At 35.9% G+C, this 21,863-nt stretch overlaps 1 protein-coding gene across 1 annotated transcript in view; it reads left to right on the top strand.

The window, feature by feature from the left end:
* RANBP17 (RAN binding protein 17) overlaps positions 1-21,863 on the top strand; it is a gene marked incomplete at both ends in the record, with an annotated part of 302,743 nt that overhangs the window by 188,051 nt on the left and 92,829 nt on the right. Inside the window, one exon of the mRNA XM_084242318.1 lies at positions 15,829-15,888. Within this exon, the coding sequence (XP_084098444.1) occupies positions 15,829-15,888 (60 nt within the window). The remainder of the gene's footprint in view (positions 1-15,828; positions 15,889-21,863) is intronic.

The following is a 21,863-nucleotide window of genomic DNA, read 5'->3' as shown; positions in this document are numbered from 1 at the left end:
CAGCGCCATCCATGTTGCTGCAAATTGCATGTGTTTATCTTTTTTGAATGCTGAGTAATATTCTATGGTATATATGTACCACATCTTCTTGATCAGTCATCTATTTTTGGGCAAGTTTTAAAAAGGGGAAGATGCCTACTGTCAGCCGTAGAGCTAGGAAAAAGCATGACATGATCAGTCTATATAGGAGGGCTTGCTCGAGTAAAATTTTGGTAGTTAGGGGAAAGGTTATTTTATTATTATAGTTGGGAAGGACCAAAAGAAGAAGAGTGCCCAGAGCAAGCTGAGAAAAGGTTTTATCTTGTAGGGAGCAGGGTGCTGTTGAAGACTTAATATGATAAGAGAAGTGATTGATCATTTATGTATTCAGAAAAGTTAGCCTGGTGGCAGTGACTTAATCCTGGAGAGTAAAAATTACAAACTGTATGTTGCCCTCTAGCCATCTCAGCCTCTGACTTACTGGTTCCTAAGGATGGTGCCCCTAGACCTTCCCCAATGGCAGCAAGTATCCATTATATGTTTTGTTAAAGGTGTTATGTCTTTCAGAGGTCTGCTTGCCATTGTACAGCACAGATCAGATTTGGAGGACCTTTTAAAACAGAGTGTTTGACTCTCTGTGAAATCCCTTTTTGTGTTTTGCTTCACTTGAAATGACATTATGACTTACTGTGAGACAGGATAATTTGTAGTTTCCTTTGTCATCATCTTCTTTGGATGTCACAGACCATGGAGTGCTCTGCATTGGTTCAGAGGAACTGAAAATGGGAAGGACACATGATTTTTATATTATTATTTCTCTTGAGTATTCTTGCTTGTGATGGATTTTGGCTCCAGGCGTGAAGATGTATGGAGAAGCAGCCTGTTGGGAGAGTGCTTTATGTTTCACTTGGCTTTTCTGGGCCTAAATACAGTATTAAATGATTTGTGTGGCACTTGCATGATATTAGATTGAAAAGCCTATTGTTTTATCAAAAGGTGCTTTAGCATGTACTGTGAAAGCTAGATATTTAATTCTCTGGTTTCTGTGTGTAAGGAAAAGTCAAACCAGATTTCTTGTCTGGAATTATTTTAATGGGTGACTTTAGCAATGGCTCTTAAGAAATCTAACACTTTCTTTCTAATCAGAGACCCAAACCGATTGTCTTTTCGGTTCATTTTACCGGCTTTAAACTCCGGAACTCACCCAGTGTTCTGGGTAAGCTGGTGTCTTATCATCTTGTCTCCAAGCCTATATTAGTCTCTTAGAATACCTATTCTTTAAAATAAAATCTACATTCATCTTCTCCTGCAAGAGAGTCCTTTCTTTTCTTTCTCTAAAGAAACACAGAAGAGAAGAGACTTCTCTTAGGTAAAAATTCCTAGGGACTGTTCATATTCTGAAAACTGCAAAAGTGACCTTACATTACTTCTCTTCAGAATTCCTCTGCTCCCTGGCCCTCTAAATTTTTTTTCAAAAGCTTTTTTTTGATATTTCTAAATATTTTGATATTGGCAGAAAATAAGGAAACATTCTTTTGTCAGAGAAAAATTGGATAAAATACTAAGAATCAATTACACACTTCAAGAAGCCTCACCAAAAGTTGCTCATGACAGTAATGAAATCATAACATGCTATGCCTATTCTGAAAACCACATAGTGGACAATATACTTCATTCCCTCAAAGTAGTATCTTCATGAAGCTGTGTAATGCCTTACCTCTCCCTAAAAAAAAAGAAAACAATAACAAAGTAGGGAAAGCAGTGCTTCAGTTACTAAGGTGGGTTTTGGGGTCCCCAAAGGACACTTCAGAGGAATCCCCATTTTGTATGTAATAGGCCCCAGGAGGAAGAATAAATATTCATTAATCACCTATAATTAATGAATTAATTATATTTCCCCTGCTCATTGCAACAGTTTTCTATGATTATTCCTATTACAGTGGTAAGGAAATGAACGCATCCAAGGAGATTTCCTTCTTTTCCTTCCCTTTTACTTTCCACCTTGCACACTGGAGTAAGGTGAACAAATACTAATAACAACTAACAAATAAAACTGAATACCAAGTGTATATGCCATACATAAAAGAGTTGAAAGAAGACATAGATGGTGAGCATTGTGTCCCCCAAAATCTAGAGTATATTGAAAGTGGGGTAAGGCTTTTTTTGTTAGAAAGTACAAGAAAACAGAATTATCAAGGGGAAGAATGCCATTTACTGTGTAACTTCTAGGTGCCAGTGCTCTGCTAGGTGCTGCACACATACAATCACTTTAAAGCTTACAACAGTCATGGTGGTTAAGTGTTCTTTTCCTCATTTCACAGAGGCAAAGTAGGTATCAGTGTGGTGAAGTAACTTCCACAAGGTAATGTAGTTACCAAGTGTTGAGATAGGGATTAAATTCAGGTTCTTCACATAAAATCATCTTATTACCAAAAAAACAAAAACAAAAAAAGGAAAATGTTGTATTTTTACATTTTGAAGGGAAAGGGTAAATATCGTTAATAGATTCAGAAAGGAGTTCATAATTTCTCAAAAGTTAAGAACTTCTTTTATATGATAACATTTTAAGATAAAAGGAACAGGCTGAGGAGGTTGGACCTATGTAAGCCTTGTTTTATGTTTCCTTTTAACACTTTTTCACTGGTAATAATAGTAACTTAAATCAGTTTTTAAAAAAGCTCTTTACAGTTATTTGGGGCTGAGAAACCTAATGTTAGAGAAGTAGTATGGTTTACTGATAAGAGTACAGGGTGTCACGTCAAATTGCGTAAATTTATTTATTTATTTATTTATTTTTAAATAGAGGCATGGTTTTTTATTTATTTATTTATTTGTTTGTTTTGTTTATACATGCACTGGGTACAGTCAGAAGCGCGGGAGGGTGAGAGAATTCACCAGAGCCAGAGCGGGGAGCAGAGCAGGCAGAAGGACCGAAGTACACTGCTGAGGGGAGCAGCGGGCGGCAGGAGAGGTCTGCGCGCCATGTGGGACCCTCCTCTGGTGGCTGGGGAGCAGCCGGGAATCGAACCAGCGCTGCAGAGGCTGCGGGCAGCTTCGCAACCCAGCGCTCAACCGCTGCGCCACTGGGGAGGCCCAAATTGCGTAAATTTAAATACTAACTCTACTACATAGTAATTCTCTTGCCTCAGATAATATTGCTTCATCTCATCTTCCCCATCTCTAAAACTAAAGTAGTAATAGTGCCAACGCATGGCAGATGTGACCATAAAATTAGTAAAAATATGTAAGGTCTTAAGACGGTAGCTCCTTCTACGTGTGATTGTACTTTCCAGAGGACATTTGACAATGTTTTAAGATGGTGGTGGTCACACTTTCGGGGAGGGCTGCTACTAACCTCTACTGGATAGAGATTAGGATGCTGCTAAACATTTTATAGTGCATAAGACAGCCCCCACCACAAAAAATTATCCAGCCCAAAATGTCAGTAGTGCTAAGGTAGCTGTTATTTGTTAGCTGTTACTGGTCCAAAATATCAGTTGTGCTAAGCCCTGGTTTAGCACAGTAAATCAAACATATATTTTAGTATTTGCTATTTTGTGTTAATGACTAAGAAAAATATGAAAGGACAAGTAAAACTATGATAGATTTATCTTTTCTGAGCAGCTAGAGTAAAATCTTTCAGATAATAAGCTATTTGATCTAATAGTCCGAACTTCAATATTATATGAAAAAACCTTTTAAAGAATGTGATTTTGTGATAGTAGAAATGAATATGAATCCAGGTCTGAGGCTTTATTATGTGTTTTATAAAAACTGTTATAGTTTAATCCTTTTTGGTATTCATGTAGCTATATTTTAGGTCAACTTTCCTGACCACTCTGCAAGATCTCCTTCCTAGTTTATATCTACCAACACCCACACTAAGCATCCTTAACCCCTTTGAAGATACCCTGGATCTTTTGCTATACTCCTATTTATTAATGTCTGCATTATGCTTGCTTTCTACAAGTGACTATTAAGATGCCAAGTAAATTTTTTTTTCAAAATCTCTAATCACACCCATAAGGAAATCTGAAAGGGAAGACTTTGTTTCCTGTCTGGGTCCTCTGAACACATAACTGTTAATTTTATTCTTTTAACTTACTGTAATTTTATCTTCTAAATTATATCATTTTTCTTTGAAGTTCCTAGTTTGGTTTGTTCACAAAACAGAAATGAGAAATTTTGTGAGAAACAGTGTGTGGCTTGATTCTGCATGTGATAGAGACAACTGTAATTGCTTTCTTTCTGTTTCTAGAAGATAATTTATGGCAGTTTGTTCTTTAACTCTACTTAGGCAGTAGAGAGTATAATCTGCAGACATGGTTTAAGCTTAAAGTGGTTTGTATCTATCTGCACTAATGTGTTTCATAAGGAAGCATCACTATCCCTTTATAAACATGCCTTTTTAAAAGTAATTATCTTAAATACAGGGAATATATTTTCATTTGAAGAAAGGTAATTTTTCTTCCTAACATTAAAATAGTGAAAAGCCTGTAAAGAAAAACAAATCCTTTTTTAAATAACATATCTCAGTAGGCAGTTTGCAGGTTGCAACTCAGTCCTCTGAGTCCACTGAACATATCACATGAGCACCAGTGAGCAGATGTGGGGGGGACGAAAGTGGGGTGTGGAAGCAGGAACCAGCAGCGTTGGCAAACTGGCAAATGCTTCTGTTTTGCTAAACACCTGCTTTTTTGTATTCAGACTGTCCGAACCATCTGCTTTTATATTCTCTTTACCTACTGTCAGCCATTTTGGAGTTTTTTAAAAAGCTTTAAAAGTGGTTGGGAATTTTTCACAGTATGCTAGAAATCCATACCACTCTTTAAAAACCTTATGCTTTTAGGATATTCCCATTTAATCCTCAAGAGAATAGTTACTTTTTAATTTACGTGCAGTGTGTTATATGTTACGTAATTAAAATGTTTTTTTCCACTCCTAGTTACTTCTTCTCAGACATCAAACATTAAATTGCCCAAATAGAAAACTGGCCATAGTGTGATACATTAGCAAAAGATGAATAGTGATTGAATGTAAATGATGGTTTATCTTAAAAAGCACTGCACAATTTAATGAGAAGTCCTAGTTCTTTAGAAGCTTAGTCATTTTCTTATATGCAATTGATGGTCTCAATCAAAATAGTATTTATGAAGTACCTATTGCTCACCAGATATTGAACTAGGCATTTTGCTCTAATTATTGCTAATACTCTTTACAACTTTAAAGATTCTTATCTTCATTTTGTAGATGAAAAGTGATTCACAGAGAAGTTGAAAAAATTGTTCAGAGTCACACTTGAGACTGGGGGTTTGAACTCTTCTTGCTCTTGCTCTTCTGCACTGCTTTTCAAAAGTGTTATATCAAAAAGTGATTCGATATGTTAGAGGTTCTGCATCTATAGGAATCAGGACTGGTACTTTTTATTTAGTTGTAAGTGAATGCACTGCATTTGGCTTGTGAAGTTCCTTTTTCTAGCCTTTCATAGTCTATAGACATTTTGTTTTCTTTAGTCCCTGAGAAAAACTGTTGGCACTTGATCCTTGCTTCTTTTTTCCAAAGTTTAAAATAAAGCTTTTACTTTAAAGAAAGATAAAGAGTAAGTGTAGCCTATTTCTAAAAATTTACAACAGCTAATTTGTTTTTTCATTAAGCTTTCAGTCTGTCAACATTAAGGCCGCTAGTAGCTTTTCAGGATTGTACTCAGGATAGAAGGGCTATGCTGTCACATGTTTTTTGTTTGTTTGTTTGTTTTTTTAACCTTGTCACTACCCACAAATGTGGTCTGTACAAAACAGACCCCAAAGATGCAATAGTTAAAATGACATAAAAGCGGGCTTCCCTGGTGGTGCAGGCGGTTGAGCGCCACACTGCAAAGCTGTCCGCAGCCTCTGCAGCACGGGTTCGATCCCCACCGGCTGGCGAGAATCCCACATGGCAAGGCAGCCCTCTCCTGTCTCCCCCATTGCTTCCCTCAGCAGTGTGTTTTGTCAGTCTGCCTGTTCTGTTCCCTGCTCTGTCTCTGCTGAATCCTCTCACCCTCCCACGTATCTGGCCTGTACCCCAGCACTTGCATAAATAAAAAATAAATAAATAAAATGACATAAAAGCATATATCATTTAACATATAAATGTTAATAATCTATATTTATATGTCACTTTTTTAGAGCACAGCTCACCCATACACTATCAAAATCAACATTATGAAAGTAATTGGCCTGTTACACCACTAGGAAATTAAACTGTGTAACTGGGGTTATTGTGGTAGGGTTTTGTGTTTGTTTGCTTGTTTTGGTTTTTTGGTTTTGTTTTGTTTTTTTTGTAAGGTTATTGGTAGGACTTGAAAATTTCTTAAATGTTTAAAGTCAGGTGGCCCCTTAGCCCTACATTAAGTTCAGAGAAAATTGGAATTTTTTTCTTTTTATGGTGGATAACAAAATTTATGGACATTGTTTTTCTTTTTTTACTCTTATTTTTTATTTTATATATTTTTTACATAGTTCTTCATTTTTTTTTACAATGTATGCTTTCTCATCTCAGTTATAGTCCCCGTGAAATTCCCACTACCAATTCACCCATGTGAATTACCATAGACCCTTGTGCTCTCCTCACCCCTGTTTTGATCCTACTCCCATCTCCCCTCCCCCCCTTAGAATATCTCTGGTATATAGTTGCTTGTTGATTTTGACTTTCACTTTATTATAATAACTTTTTTCCCCCTGATCCCTTATTTGGATCCTCTGCATTCCTCCTATAAGTGAAACCATCTGGTATTTTTCTTTTTCTTTCTGGCTTATTTCACTGAGCATTATCCCTTCCATCTCCATCCATGTTGCTGCAAATAGCATGAGTTTATCTTTTTTGATTGCTTAGTAATATTCCATTGTGTATATATACCACATCTTCTTGATCCAGTCATCTATTTTTGGGCATTTGGGTTGTTTCCATAGCTTACCTATTGTAAATCGTACTGAAGTAAACATAGGGGTACAGGTGTTCTTTGGACATTGTTTTTCTAAGCAGTGTGGCAAACTAAAATTATAGATTTGATAAGTCCGTGAATAAAAGAATCTAAACTATCAATAGTTTTTAAGGAAAAATAGAAAAAACTGGACTACAACACTAGTCTTTGAGGTTATTGCTAATATTTGGTGTATATGTTTTTAGAGTCATAATCAGAGACGATAATGAACCCCAAAAAGCCACTGAGCTGATACACTGTATTCTTCCATAATTAACATAGGTAGTAATCTCCTCCAAGTTCCTGGCCTTTCTTAAGAAAATAGAGACAAAATTGTCACAGTTCTTTTCCATTCCCAACCCTAACTGCTTGAGTTCAGTAATTCAGTTTATGCAGAAAGATATTTCTTTTCCATATTCAATGCATACTTTTGGAACCCTGGACAGTGTTATTTTTGGTACATATCTTACTTATAAGCAGATGAATTCCTCCAAGAAACTGAGTATGTGAAGATAGCAAGTATGTTCAGTTGAAGGATGTGTGGAGAATGGAAATTTCTAGCTGAAAGTAAAGAATTAGAAGAATAAGAAACCAAAGAGTAATATGATTGTGAAGATCAGAATATCAAGATTGGAACACATAGTATTAGGTACTGCCTACAGCAAAAGGTCCAAGAAGAATAAAAGCTTAACTTCTGTAGCTGTGACCTATCGTACAGACTATAGTCAGAAAAATCTTAAACATCACTTTCACCCATCAGGCTCTTGCCACTAAACACCTCTCTGTTGCCTACATGAAGTCAACACTCCTCTTTTTAAAGTCCTCCATAATTCTTTAGCACCTATTTGCCAATTTTAGTTCCCACGTCATCCCTCTATGAATCTAACTCATCCTCTTTATATTAGTCTCTTTTTCCTTCTCCCCCTGTCCTACCTCCAGGATCCTACAGTGTTCTATTCAAATAATATCCATAAAGTTCTTAATACCTCTATAATATTCACTAAAGTTTAGTTAAATAATGACAATAACAGTGGTAGCAGTCATTGTTTATTATGTGATTTAACTTTAATTATATCTTGTAAACCTCAAAACAATGTAATGATGAAGGTGTTCTTAACCCCAGTTATAGAGTAAAGTAACTTGGCTTAGATGCACTGGTAGGAATTGGGATGCACAAGATTTTTATCTTTACTTCTCACTCTAAGTCCATTAAATGATCAACTGTATAAGTCCCAGTTTTGCTCCTTAAATGTTTCTGCTATGTCCTTATTTTCTTAACAAAGTTTGAGATTCTTGAGGATAGGGACAATGTCCTATACCTGTCTTATTTCTGTCAGTACAACTAGTGCTAGATCATCAACTATTTTCTTATTGATTTATTGATTCAGTATGGATTAGGTAAGGTGAGATGATGAGATTTCACGGTGATAAAAGGAGAGAAATTTTATTCTGATTCTAGTCATTTTTCTGAAGTAGGTGTTAATTAGAGCAGTGTTCTATTTGGAGGTGGATCAAAAGCAGCCAATGTTCAGATTTCAAGGACTGTAAATTAGAAGATACTTTGTAAAAGCTGTAACGGTGTTATTTGGTGCTAGATTAGTTCCACTGTTTTATTCTTTCATTTTCTATTCAAATACTTGTAATTACTGTCACATTACGATTCGTGATAGTAAATGTGTTTGATCTTTGTCCCCTTTTCTGGTGCAGAGCTCCTAAAATACTCAAAATTTTCTAGATAATAATAATCGGTAAAGGGTGTCTTGATAGTCTTAACAAATCCCTTTCAGCTACCTCTGAATTTATGAAGGAGGTGATTTTTGGAAAGTTCCTAAGGATGGGAGCTGGTTGTCAGGGGAAACAACCAGGTGATTAGAAGCTTTCAGTCCCATCCCTTGGCCTTTGGATAAAAAGGGAGGAGCTTGAGGTTGACTGAGTTCAGGTGCTAGTGACACATGGTTTAACCAATCATGCCTATGCCGTGAAGCCTCCATAAGCCAAAAGACAAGATTCAGAGAGCTTCCAAGCTAGGGAACACATAAAGATTCTGGGGGAGTGACTCACTCAGTGTGGAAGCCCCAGTGTCCTTCCCCAAACCTTGCACTGTACCTAACTTCCAACTGTTCCAAGTTATATTCTTTTATAGTAAACCAGTAGTTAGTAGTATGGTTTCCTAAGTTCTATGAGCCACTCTTCCAAATTAATCAAACTCAAGAGAGAGGTTCCTTGGCACCTCCTGTCTACAGCCAGTCAGTTTAGAAACATAGGTGACAACCTGGACTTTTGAGTGGCATCTGATAGGGGCAGTCTTGTGTGAAGGAACCCTTAATCTGTGGGATCTGACACTATTTCTAGGGTAAATAATGTCAGAATTGAATTAAACTCTCCATTGACAATTGGAGAATTATTTGGTGGTGTTGGGAAAAAAACACATTGAATTACAAATACTACTGACTACTCAACAATGGGACACAATTTGACTAGGAAAGAGAGTCCTGCTATCACAGACTGGTAGAGAACCAGGTAAAGCCAACAGGCAGTCTTTCAATATGATGAGGCCCATGATTGGCATGCAAAACAAACAGTAGGAATGTATAAGAAGACACCTAATGTAATCTTGGGGGAGTCCAGAAGGGTTCCCAGGTGATACTTGGGGTTCCTTTTGGTATCACTGAGTTCTGTGTATACCAGAACAAGTAAGATAGAACTAAGATTCCCTTTCCCCTTTCAATTGGTACTAAGAACCACCTACTTCTTCCACTCTGTCAGATAAGTGTCATATGTAAGTTCAAGGTTATTTTCCATTAAATGAATGAAATATCACCCAATAGCAAGTTTAATTTGGATTTACTAGAATAAATGTCAGTGAATACATGTTTTTCCTATTGCAGGAAAGCATTGTTGTCAAATAGTAAGCCATTTTATTGTGTAATCTTGAGCAGTCACCTAACCGCTATTTGATTTTCCCCATCTTAAAAAAGAAAAAGAAAAATGGGGTTAATGATACCTGCCTACCTTCTTTGAATGCGCATTCTTAGATACAGTGAATAAGTCCTCTTCCAACTGAAAAGAGGAAAATCCTAGTACTTACAGCTTTAAAATAAAAATTTGTCAATGAGAACAGGATTGAGAAAAGGGAGGCCATAGAGAAAGATATTTTGTCAGCTATTTTTCTTGGTTGCTAACTGAGAATTTTATGATTTTTAGATCAGCTAGAATTTGGGAAAAGGTCATGATTTCAACAAACATGAGCATTTATTATTAAAAAGAAGCAAAAAATAAATTAGGAAATATTTATTCTTATAAAATGCTATTTATGATGGTAATGATTCCCCTCTAAAAAAAAAAACCCTGTGACACTGAAATTAAATTTTCATTGAATTCTTCAAAAAAGATATCTCCCATAAGTTCCTAATTGTTAATTATCATCTAATCATTCTGATTTCTAAAGAAGGGGAAAAAAATAGAACTGGATGGAGGAATGTATTGCTGTGTAGACTTTTTGTTCATTTGTTTAGTAGATTGTCATCTTGAAGTAAAGATGAAATGGAACAAAGTTGATTGTGCCTTGAAAATTGAAGCATTGTTCATCATGCATAATTGAAAAAGTTGAGATTTTGTAGGTATGAAACAAAAAAAAAGCCACAGCTATGATAGCTATTACAGGAAATGGAGGAAATTAATAATAAAAGACAATACACTACCTCATAAATAGCTCATAAATACATGCTCATCATGAGATTAGAGGGTGAGAGCATTAAGCAAATACCCTGATTAATTTAACAATTTAATCCTGGAACTGGAAAATAGAAATTTCAGAACTCATTTGTACAAATAGACAAATCAAAGAGACAAACAGCTTACTTTCATAAAGTAGGATTTTTAGGCAGTTCTTATAGATAAATGAAGATATTTTCTTTTAAAAGATCATAACAAAGCAAAACATGTTTGCTATATTCCCTAAATAACCAAATTTCTGTAGCTTTTTTCAAATACAAAATACATTAAGAAACAGATTTTGGTGTTTTTGCTTTATACCCAGTGATCTTTCCTTTTATAATTTGTTCTAACTAATGGCTAGGATCTCTGACCTTTTAAAGTCTGCACAATTGAAAGAACGGGGCAGAGGGGCGGGGTAGGTACTTTCTTAGTGTTTACTGAGTAAAGTTTAAATTAATCATGATTACAACATCTTGAATACCTTTTTGATGCATAAAATAATCAAAATGTATTTTTAAATGTTTTGAAGGATTTTTAGAAAATGCAAATAGCATAAGACTAGTTTATTACAAAGGTTTGTATTTTCCATCACCTCGACATTTCTGAATCACTTTTTATCCCCCCATTAACTATATGGTAAAAATCCACAATTTACTAAAATAGTTAATAGGACACAAATATAGACATTTCATGTGATGTACCATGTAAATGTAAACCTTTGTAGTTACATGTTTTTGTAGCAAGAGAATTGTTTTAAAAGGCATGTAATTTATTAGCTATCGGTAGCTTCTTTATTGCCTTGCCGCGCTGCAGTAATAAATAAAAGAAAGTGAACTGATTTTACAAATGGCACACAAGGTGCACATTTTGTGGGAAAAAAAGTCTTTTTTTAAAGAATTGGCATTAAATCCTTTTTTTGTGATGACAAAGAGGCTAAGAGTGCAAACTGTATTTTCTGTTTATCGAAAACAGTCTTTTTTTCTCGGGGGCATTTTTTCCTATGATCATCAAGGGATTTCAAAAGCAATAAAGTGTGGAATCATTGTTCGACTTGAACAGTATTAAAACTTAGGTTTTAATTTCAGTGAAGTAATAAGATTTGAACCTGTCTCACATTACAGCACTGTAAGGCATTTAGCAATTGTATTTTAAAAGAGGTTTTTAAGATGCAGCTCACTTGTAAGCTAACTGTCTGTCAGTAATTAATAGTTTTTCTTCAGCAAGGCTATTGTGATCAGACCAAGAAATATCTGGGTTTTTAGTAACACATTATGATCATTGTGAGTGTTCATTCCTAATTAGTCTAAATGTCTAATAATTGTCAGCTTGCTTCTCTGCTTAAAAGAAAAACGAGAGAGACATTTAAAGCTACAGCATGTCTTTGGGCTTTTAAAGATGTGCATGTACATACACACATGTTCAATAAGTTTTACACCCAGCAAGATTATGTGTCAGTTGACTCATTCATTAAGCAAGTGTTTTATCCTTCAATATTGTTTCCTCGTTTTTAGACATCACATCATTTGTATATGTAAAAAATGTTACCAGGTACAGTTCTATATGTACAGCTAAACCCAAACTGACAATCTGGATTCTTCAGTACTCAACAATGAAACTTATCTTTACTTCTCAAAAAGGCTTTAAAATATGAGCGTTTCTATTAGATCAATGTGGCAACATACTTGCTGATGAAAGATTGTATTTACCATTTTGAATTGCTATTGAAAATAATTGCCTCTACAAAAGGAAACATCTGTATGATAGCGCATGGTTAAAGCTGCCATCAATTTTTAACATTTGAGGGTTGAGCTATGACCTTTTATGATGACTGTGAACAGTAACTGCCTCCATTAGCCATAAGTTTTGTTTCTTTATTTTAGTAGATGGCCTAGACTGTAAATATTAGAGAATCTAAAATAAATCAACATATTATCCTAAGGATACAAAATGTAAGAGCTATTTGTGGTTGGGAACCTTTGACAGATAGTTTGGATGAAGCAGATGATTGCCTGCCTAGCGTATCTGGTCTCCATTGCTATGCCTGCAGGCAGTTTAGTGCTATGGTTGTATATTGATGTCAGGGTTAGTACTGAGTGGCTAGCAGTGACAGATGTCTATAATTACAGGCAATGCTTCCAGTATTTCTGAAAAGCCAGCCTATGTTGAACAATTATCTTATTTCTGCCTTGCCAAAGAGCATGTTCCAATTGCTAGTATTAGCAATGGTGAATATAGTGCTTCATCTGCTGCCTTGGGACAAATGTGGGAAAAGCACTTGGTTATAAAACATAAATGCAAAATATTTTTTCAACATTTTGAATTAGTTAAGTTCAGTGTTTTCCTAATTTTTATCTCCCCATAATGTTTCTGTTGAAGGAGTTCTGAAATATAAAAGCACATTTGGCATACTTATTGGGATTTTGTTTTCCCCTAGGCCTGCGTGACTCCCCAGCGCCAGTATCCCTTGCTTTACTGAATAGATGTGCTTAAGCAAAGTTGGCTTTGAAACAACTTTCTCCAATGTGAATTACATTTTCTGATTGACTCCCACTACAAAATTAGATATGTTTTCATGGACAATCTCCTCCTTTTGATGAGAAAAGTTGTAAAATGATAGACCATGCCAAAATATGTGAAAGAGCTTGGTACACCGGTGCATTTTATTTGCCAAGAATTGCAAATCTCAGTTTTTGTTTTAACCTTTTCTTTTCAGTCTTGGGACTCTTACAGTCTATTCTTGAGGTAGGCCCACTTCCTTCCATGCTTCCTCTAGGCTCACTTTCTTGACTCATTAGAAATGTTTTCATGCTTGGGCCTCCCCGGTGGCGCAGTGGTTGAGCACTGGGTTGCGAAGCCGCAGCCTCTGCAGCACCGGTTCAATCCCCGGCTGCTCCCCAGCCACCAGAGGAGGGTCCCACATGGCGCGCAGACCTCTCCTGCCGCCCGCTGCTCCCCTCAGCAGTGTACTTCGGTCCTTCTGCCTGCTCTGCTCCCCGTTCTGGCTCTGGTGAATTCTCTCACCCTCCCGCGCTTCTGACTGTACCCAGTGCTTGTATAAATAAATAAATAAAACTTAAAAAAAAAAATGTTTTCATGCTTGATGGTCCCCATTCTCAACTATCCTTCTTACTGTCATTTGCATTTATGAGACATGGACTGTAACCCACATGTGTTCCCCAGCTGTGCAGCTGCCTTACACAATATTCTCCATCCATAACATTCCTGAAGTTCCTAAAGTTCAAGAAACTGGCTATTAAAATGTCATCCATACTGGAAGTTACTAATTTTGTATTTTCAGGTAATGTAGAATGAGAATATGTTTTATCTTCAATCTTAATCTAACCTGTATTATATTTCTACTTTCTGGAGTTATTCATTATATTTTCTCATTTAGTCTTCTCAATAATATTCTATTTAGAGGCTATGATTATCTTCATTTTAGAATATGAAAAAATTTCAGAAAGGTTAAAAACTTGTTCATTAGCAGAGCCTGGGTTTTAACCAAATCATCCTCATCTAAACCCAAGTTTGCTCTCCATTGTACCATATTGTATTGTATTTAGGTAAGAGTCCAGGCATGATCTATTTTAAGTGTAATGGTTGATAAGAGTAACATCACAGGTTTCACCCCCATATTTGCAGTTTTATTTCCCAAGCTAAAACATGACCTATATGACTACGATTGGACTTCCAGTTCTGGATACCCAGGAAAACTAAGCTAGATCCTCAATATTTTATATAATCTATCCTATTGTAGGAGAAACAACTCAACCCAAATCTAGCAGCAGATTGATATTATATTCATATTTAAAAGGCAGGTCCTTGTTATTCTTACTGGGTCTGTACTATATAATTTAACTGGAATTATAGAGTAAATTCATAAATAAAAAAATTATTGAATGCTCATTATGTATCTGCTCTATGCTAAGTTAACAAGGAGCAGAATCTGGTCAGAACTCCATGTTTATTGCACTACACATTCCATTCTATGTTTGCTCCTAGTTGAAGTTACCTAAAATATATTCAATAAACCTGATAGAAGAAAACACTGATAGAAGAAAATACTTCCTGGGCAACTATGTATTGTCTTGGCCCAGCAATTGGGTTTTTGCATATGTTGTACTAATTTCCAATGTAGAAGTGTACTAACTTCCAATGTAGAACAAAAAGACTAGGATGAAAATAGGATTTAGCATATTGCTACAGAGATTGCCAACTCAGAAAAAGTATATATTAGTGTTTGAAGATATTAATAGACCATCAGAAGGTTAACTCATTCATTGTATTTGGTGTAAGTTAAAATTTTCATTAACTGAACTAGTATGAGAGACAGAAATTAAAAGGTACAAAGGACTATAGGAACTACATTTTTTGATAAAATTTGAGAATCTAGTGAAAACAGTTGATTTTAATCCCTCGGACCATTACTCCTCTAATTCTTGTATTAGGTTGTTCTTTCCAGGGGGACAGAGCATTGAGTATATCTTAGGAGGAAAGTGTAAACATTATTTTGGATGTAGAAAATGGGGCCTATTTTAAAGAAACAGTGTGGTGATAGAAATAGAATACTATTTGTAGGAAACATGTATGAATAAAATGAAACAAAATACCATTAGAAGTGAAGAAAGGAGACCTAGTAAAGGTCTTAACACTCACTATAATTATAATTTCGTGTACTTTTAGAGAATTTGGGGAAGCATATGTGTATAAGAATTAGTGGTGGAAGACTCCATACAATTTACTTATCCTCTGAATGACTGCAGAAATGAGTTGCATTTATTAAAGTATCATTTTACCTATCAAAAGATGACTTGACCTACTTAAGCCCCAGTTATCATACACATATAATGAGAGTGCCTCATAAAAAAAAGCACTAAGGAAATTCTTAAAAATTGTTTTGTCAAACATTATTTATCATTTGTTTCTTTGAGGGGGGACTAACCTTCAGTAACTGGTTTCTTGAATTATTTTTGTGATCAGTATGACCACATCCAGGCTTTTAAAAGCCTTCACTGTGCCTCTGTTCATGGCCTGCAGAATAAGCTCAAAGTCCTTAGAATTACAAAGATCCTGAGCCATATTCTCCATGTATCTGAAATTGGCCAGGCCTCTTCTGCTCTTCCCTTATCCCTGACATCAGGTAGCAGGTCCCTAAACTCTGTGCTTTTTAGGTTGTACGCCTGAGGAATGATGTGTCCAGAGTTCCAGAGAAGGCTTGGAAAATAGTTAAGGTGAGTTGAGTTGCTGGTTATTGTAGTGGGTCACCAGTCTTCATGCCTATTTCACCACAGCCCCAGATACATACTACTACAATAGATACATGTTCACAGGGATAAATGTAGGGGTGCGTTGTGTTTGTTCCCTTTTCCCCTGTGCTGGATAATCCTGCAGTGTGCATTTTTTATAACCAAATGTTTAATAGTGAGCTAATAAGCAGTATTACCTGCAAAGACTCTGTCTAGTATATATAGTGTACAGGTGGCCTAGGTTTCTTGTTTAGAACATTTCTGAAGTAGCCAATTCTATCCAGTTATTCATACCTGAAAAGAGAAAGTTTATTTGTCTCTGTTGAAAAGCATCTGCTATTGAACAGTAGCTATGACACATGTATCTCTTGTGCCAGAATGTGTTTCTGGCTGACACCTTTGAGAGGTAGGTGGAATTAAACAGTCTTCTACCATCACCCTCTCAGAAACTTCAACCAGCATCAACTTTCTTGCTCCCAAATCCAATCATGTCATTTTGTAAATATGCTACTACAAAGAATTATAAATAAAAGGTCTGAAATGTCCCCACAAAACCTCCTGCCAAAATTAATCAAGCCTTCTTCTAATATCTTTGTGCCAAAGCCATGGTCAGCTTCTCATAATATATTATCCAGGGCTTTACTATGGCTTTAGCCACAGAAGACTAGTTTAACAGAAGTTTGGCCCCAGACATGGAGAGAGTTGGCAGCCGGCAGGAGCAAAGCCGTGTCAGGACAAATGTACACTCCCCAGCTTCTCTAGTTGGCTTTCAGCTGGTTGCACCACAGGAGTCGTGCTATGGGCTGTGTATCCTGTGACCAATAACTGGTGCACTCAACCTGGGTCCCTCTTGGCTAGTGAAGGCCTGTCGGGAGACATTAGGTTCATGCTGGTGAAGATCCTTAGTCGGTGGCTCCCTGAAGGAAAAAGAGGCAAACAGCCAGCTTCTGTTGAACAGGTGGTAGTTAGACCCTAGATCTGACTGGGGGTGGGAAGGAAAGAATCTCTCCAAAATTGCCAGTATTGCTGGTTTTCACACTATACCTATATTCCTCTTCCTAATAAATGATTGTTTAGAAACTAATCCAAAAATATCTCTGGCAGCATCTGGAGCCCTTCCTTAGCAGCCTGGATTTGGGCCCAAGTTAGGAATGGGAACCCCACTGGGGTGCAAGCAAAAGAGGAAGCATGTTCTTAGCCATGCATCAGTGGAGGCCCCTACTGGGAGAGGGGATTATCACAAGGCAGCAGGCAGCCCTGCACCCCAGCCTGCTGAGTTCATGCTTTGTGCCACAGGATGTGGAACGAAGGAAATGTGAGGCCAAAGTGGTCGCTCCAAGTTTTCTTATACAATAGCTTATTCAAGCAGATTGGGAATGCCTCTTAAGAGATTTGCTAGGTACATGTCCCTTAGCAAGATGGCCACCACAGATGGTGGGTTCAGATAGTCCAGTTGAAATAAATACTTGACGTTCATATTTATTTTATACTCCAAAGCCATCTTTATCTGATGCCATTCTCGATTCCACTGAATGAGGCCAGCAGATTCCTAACTTTTTATCACTTGATTTCTTAGTTTTTAAAAATTAAATTAGGGCGAAAGATTTTTTTACCTGATTATGGTCCTGTATTTCGTGATATTATTTTAATTAATTAATGTGGCTCTATCTAGTATCACTAATTTTGTGTATTTAAAATGCAGCAATGATGTTTGTACCATTCTTGTATTGTAGTCATACGTTAATTGTGATGATTGTGTTTTTTTTTAATTCTGCTTCAAATGTTAATGAAAACGCATCAGTGTCTTTAGTTACAGACAGCTTAGATCTGGTCATTAAATGCTCTGTTAGTTCCCCTTTATATACTACTTCTCCTCCCTTACTTTTCACTTTGATGGGGTCTTTCTTAGAAAGCACAACATGGACCTTAAGGGCAGTTGAAGCCAAATACAAAAATATGGAATTGGGTTTTTACTCATAAGGTTTGGGTTCCCACTAAGGTCCAAAATTCTGTTCCTAAGTAACTTTAATGTTTTCATTATATTGGATTCTCTCTGGTTTTGTTTTACTGAATTACAACCAGTTAAAAATCTTGATAGATAAGTCATTTCAAATAGATTGAAACAGTACTTTAGAATACACAGTTGTTGGAAATCCTTTCAATTTTGTAATATTCTGTATTAATGAATGAATTTTTGAGAATAAATTGAGCCAGGAAAGCAAATCATCTGATGACAGAATACTTCGTTGTTCATTTCCACAACTGCTAATTTTCTGCATGGAGCCTGCTTATAATATACTAAAGCTCTTGAGAAGTTATAACATCTTAAACATTTATAGAAAGCCTAAGGGTATTAGCTTACTGTAATTTTCTGAAGATTCATTATCCAAAATCTTAATTCATTATAACAACTCTTATGAAAACCTATAGAACCAGTGTTTTCTCTTATTTTCTTATTTGCACAGAATGAGAGATTCATTGTTCTTTTTAATTTGTTTCATGTGGAGCTTTTGAGTGCATTTCATAGAGGGCTGTTATTGAATTTCTGTGACTGTCATTATATATCCATACAACCTTTAGGAACTAATATTCTGGGTTTCCCAGTTCTGTAATCTACTTCAAATTTAAGGATTGACATAATTAGTTTCTTCAAAGTTATAACCAGAATGTTAGAGACAACGCTGCAGATACCGAGATCAAAGATTAGGATTGGAAAAAAAAGCAATTTAAAAAATTATCACTCACATGCTTTTATTCTTTATTAAATTAAATTTGCAACTCAAAATCTTATTGCTATTTGTATGTTTATTCCCTCATCTGGTTTTCTTATCTGGCTTCCACTTTAAAAACCAGATATAAAATCATTTTGACTACCTGCATATGCACAGGCAGTTTGTCATTTGGTTAGTTGAGACATTAGAGAATGTATTGAAGTATTATATAAAGCCTTTTTCTGAATTGACCTTCACAGTAAGATAAAAAGAAAAAAATAAACATATTAAGACAGGGTTTTAGGAGCATGCCTTCTGAAATCCTTAATGATGGCAGTTTCTTTGTTTCTAATGACTTCTTGTATTTCAGAAGCTAGAGAGATGGATGACTGGTTAAATGGGTGATTTTTCTGGTTTCTAAGAAGACAGTGCTTTTTAAAAGTAGAAATAACTTAGTTTTATATCAAGAAATTTGGAAACTATGCTTTTAGCAAAAAAGCATTTCAGACTGTGATTAAAATGTGCTAATTAACTGAATATACACATAAAGATTTCAAGGTAAATACTTATTTTAAGGTATCATTTGTTTTAACCATCTTTGTACCATGTGAAAATCTAATCGCTACTTTCCATTATCTTTTATGTAACAAGCCTTCTCTTAAAAATGTTGTGCTGACAACTTAGCACTACTGTGAGAAAGGATTCATGAAAGAGGATAGGAAGGGAAGCAGCATTTGTTGAGCAGCTACTAAGTGCCAGGCACTATGTTAAGTATCATCATTTTATCTCCCCAAAAGCCCAGAAAGTAGGTATTGTTACTCCTATTTTACAGATAGGCAACCACGATTTAGAAATTTTAAGCAATACGTAGGCCACGGCAGATCCAGAATTCAAATCCAGATATCACTGGACCAAAACCTATGCTTTTCCTACATTGCCAAGTTTATCAAGACGATGTTCTAAGTACTTCTGCACTCAGGCAGCAAGTGCTTGAATCATGGAAGAAACGCATAGCCACATGGAAAATACTACCACAGAGTCATATTTTATTATGTGAGAAGTGCCACTAAAGAACAGGCAACATTGCGTGCTCTGAGCATTCAAAGAAGGAGAGATGTTCTTACTGAATCTACAGGAGAACTTCTCCCAGTAAAATTATTTTAAATTAAAACCATGTCTTTTTAAATAATAAAAGTTTACTAGTGGTCATCTCTGGTGAGTGGAATTTTGGATAAATTGTTTTTACAGAAAAAAAGCTATGTTAAAAATCATCTTTGGGGGTTGTTGTTCTTTGCTTAAGAATTTATGAATGAAATGGAATCAGCCCAAATGTGTATCTTAACAGTACATTCTTTGTGTTCATTTAACAACCATTTATCAGGTGTTGGGCACAGGAGCTAAAAGAACATCATCTCTGCCCTCAGGGATCTTGTCCTCTACTAGAGAAATACAAACATACTAAGATAGAAGAGAGAGAAGGAGGAAGACACAGGCTTACTGGCAAAAACTAGGTTACAGTATATCTCCTCTGGTTATGTGGAATTCATAAACAACTTCATTGTGTCCTTCAGAGAAGGATGGACATTGCAAATGGACTTGGTCTCTTTTATTTCTTACATTTTAGCTTATTTTTCTCTGTAATCAAATTATTTTAATTGATTCTAAAATAAAAGGTTAGAAATCTATGAAATGAAAGTAAGTTTCTCTCATCTTGCATTCTTGTGCCAACTGCTCTCTCCCTCCTTAAAATGGTGTTGTGATGTCATTTCTTCTTGCTGTCAATTCTTTTTTTTTTTTTTTGGTAAAGTGGTAGCTGTTTTAAGAAACACTGAGAACACCTAAATATTGTGTTACACCTTTTTCTGTAGAAAACTTCATTGACTTTTTCCTCATGATAAACACAATTTTAGACATATTTCCTTACAGTCCAGATTACTTCTCATCCCCAACCTGTTTGTCTATGGTATAATTAAATTCCAAGTATTTGAAGACATTTACATATTATCTATATGTTCTCTAAATGATAAGGTGCCATGGAAAATGTGAGACAGTCTTTTAAAAGAAATGCAGTAATCATACATTGATTTTAAATGACCCTGTCACACATGAAAACAAATCAGATTGTTGCTCTTAATGAGCTTTTCAATTTACTATTCAGTAGATCAGATAAGTGGATTTAAGAGGTAATGATCCTGTTTAGTACTCAAGCTTGACTGTCAGGTCCTAGTAGTGGAGAGAAATCCCTAGGGACAAAAGCGTTGACACAGTTCTAGATGGGATAATGGGAATCAAAGCTAATGGATGATAAAAGGAATGGTGCAAGTTACAAGGATAATTGTGGATTAAAGCACTGCCATGTGTCAATGTTGACTGTTTTTTTCTAGTATCTTATTGGGTTCAAATCAGATGCTTTGAGAGACTGTTTTGACAGCAAAGTACAACAGACTGCTTGCCTAGCTTTCTCTTTTCTTGAGTGTCAGGGACATGACAGAAAACTTCTTTCTAAGAACAGTCTATAAAAAAAAATTTTAAATGTTAACGTTTTAAATGTTTAAAATCACATTTTAGTTATTGTCTTTTTATTATTCAATGTGGCGTGAGTAGAGTCAAACTTATTTTAATTCTGAGCTTTGCTATATAAATAGCATTTGTAAAGTCTTAAAAATATAAAATTTGATTTTACAAAAATATAGTTAGTGTAGTGGGGAGATGTACACCAAAACAAGTGCAGTGTGAAAAGTTCCACAATAGAGGAATGGGCCAGATGCTATAGGTGCAACTTGTTCTACCTGTAAAGGCTAGGAAGGCTTTAGAGGAGATGGCTTTTGAATGGAGTCAGGGAAAGAGGAAGAAGGAGGCTGATTCAGGCAAAATGTACAGCACATGAACTCATAGAGATCTGAAATTGCATGAGAGGCCTCAGTGATCATCAGCCTTTCATTGTGACTTTAGGCTAAGAGAAATGGTGGAAGATGAGGTAGTCTGGAGCCAAGTTATGAAAGGTTTTGTGTGCCATTAATCATACCAATATCAGATTTTCCAAGGGATCCGATTCAGTTCCATCCATGAGAGAGATTTTGGGTCATAGTGAGATAAGGCAAACTGCTCTTTCTATATACCATTCTTGCTTTGAGCCATCTATGTGCTTAAAGGTTTTTAATCATTGAAGATAGTGGTAACTAACTTTCCTAAGTTCTTGCACCCTAGATCTCTCTTCTGCCCACCCACCCCCAACATCTTATAGAGTGA

The sequence above is a fragment of the Talpa europaea genome, assembly GCF_964194135.1.
Source record: "Talpa europaea genome assembly, chromosome: 9".
NCBI lineage: Eukaryota > Metazoa > Chordata > Mammalia > Eulipotyphla > Talpidae > Talpa > Talpa europaea.
This window is presented reverse-complemented; position numbering and strand designations above follow the sequence as displayed.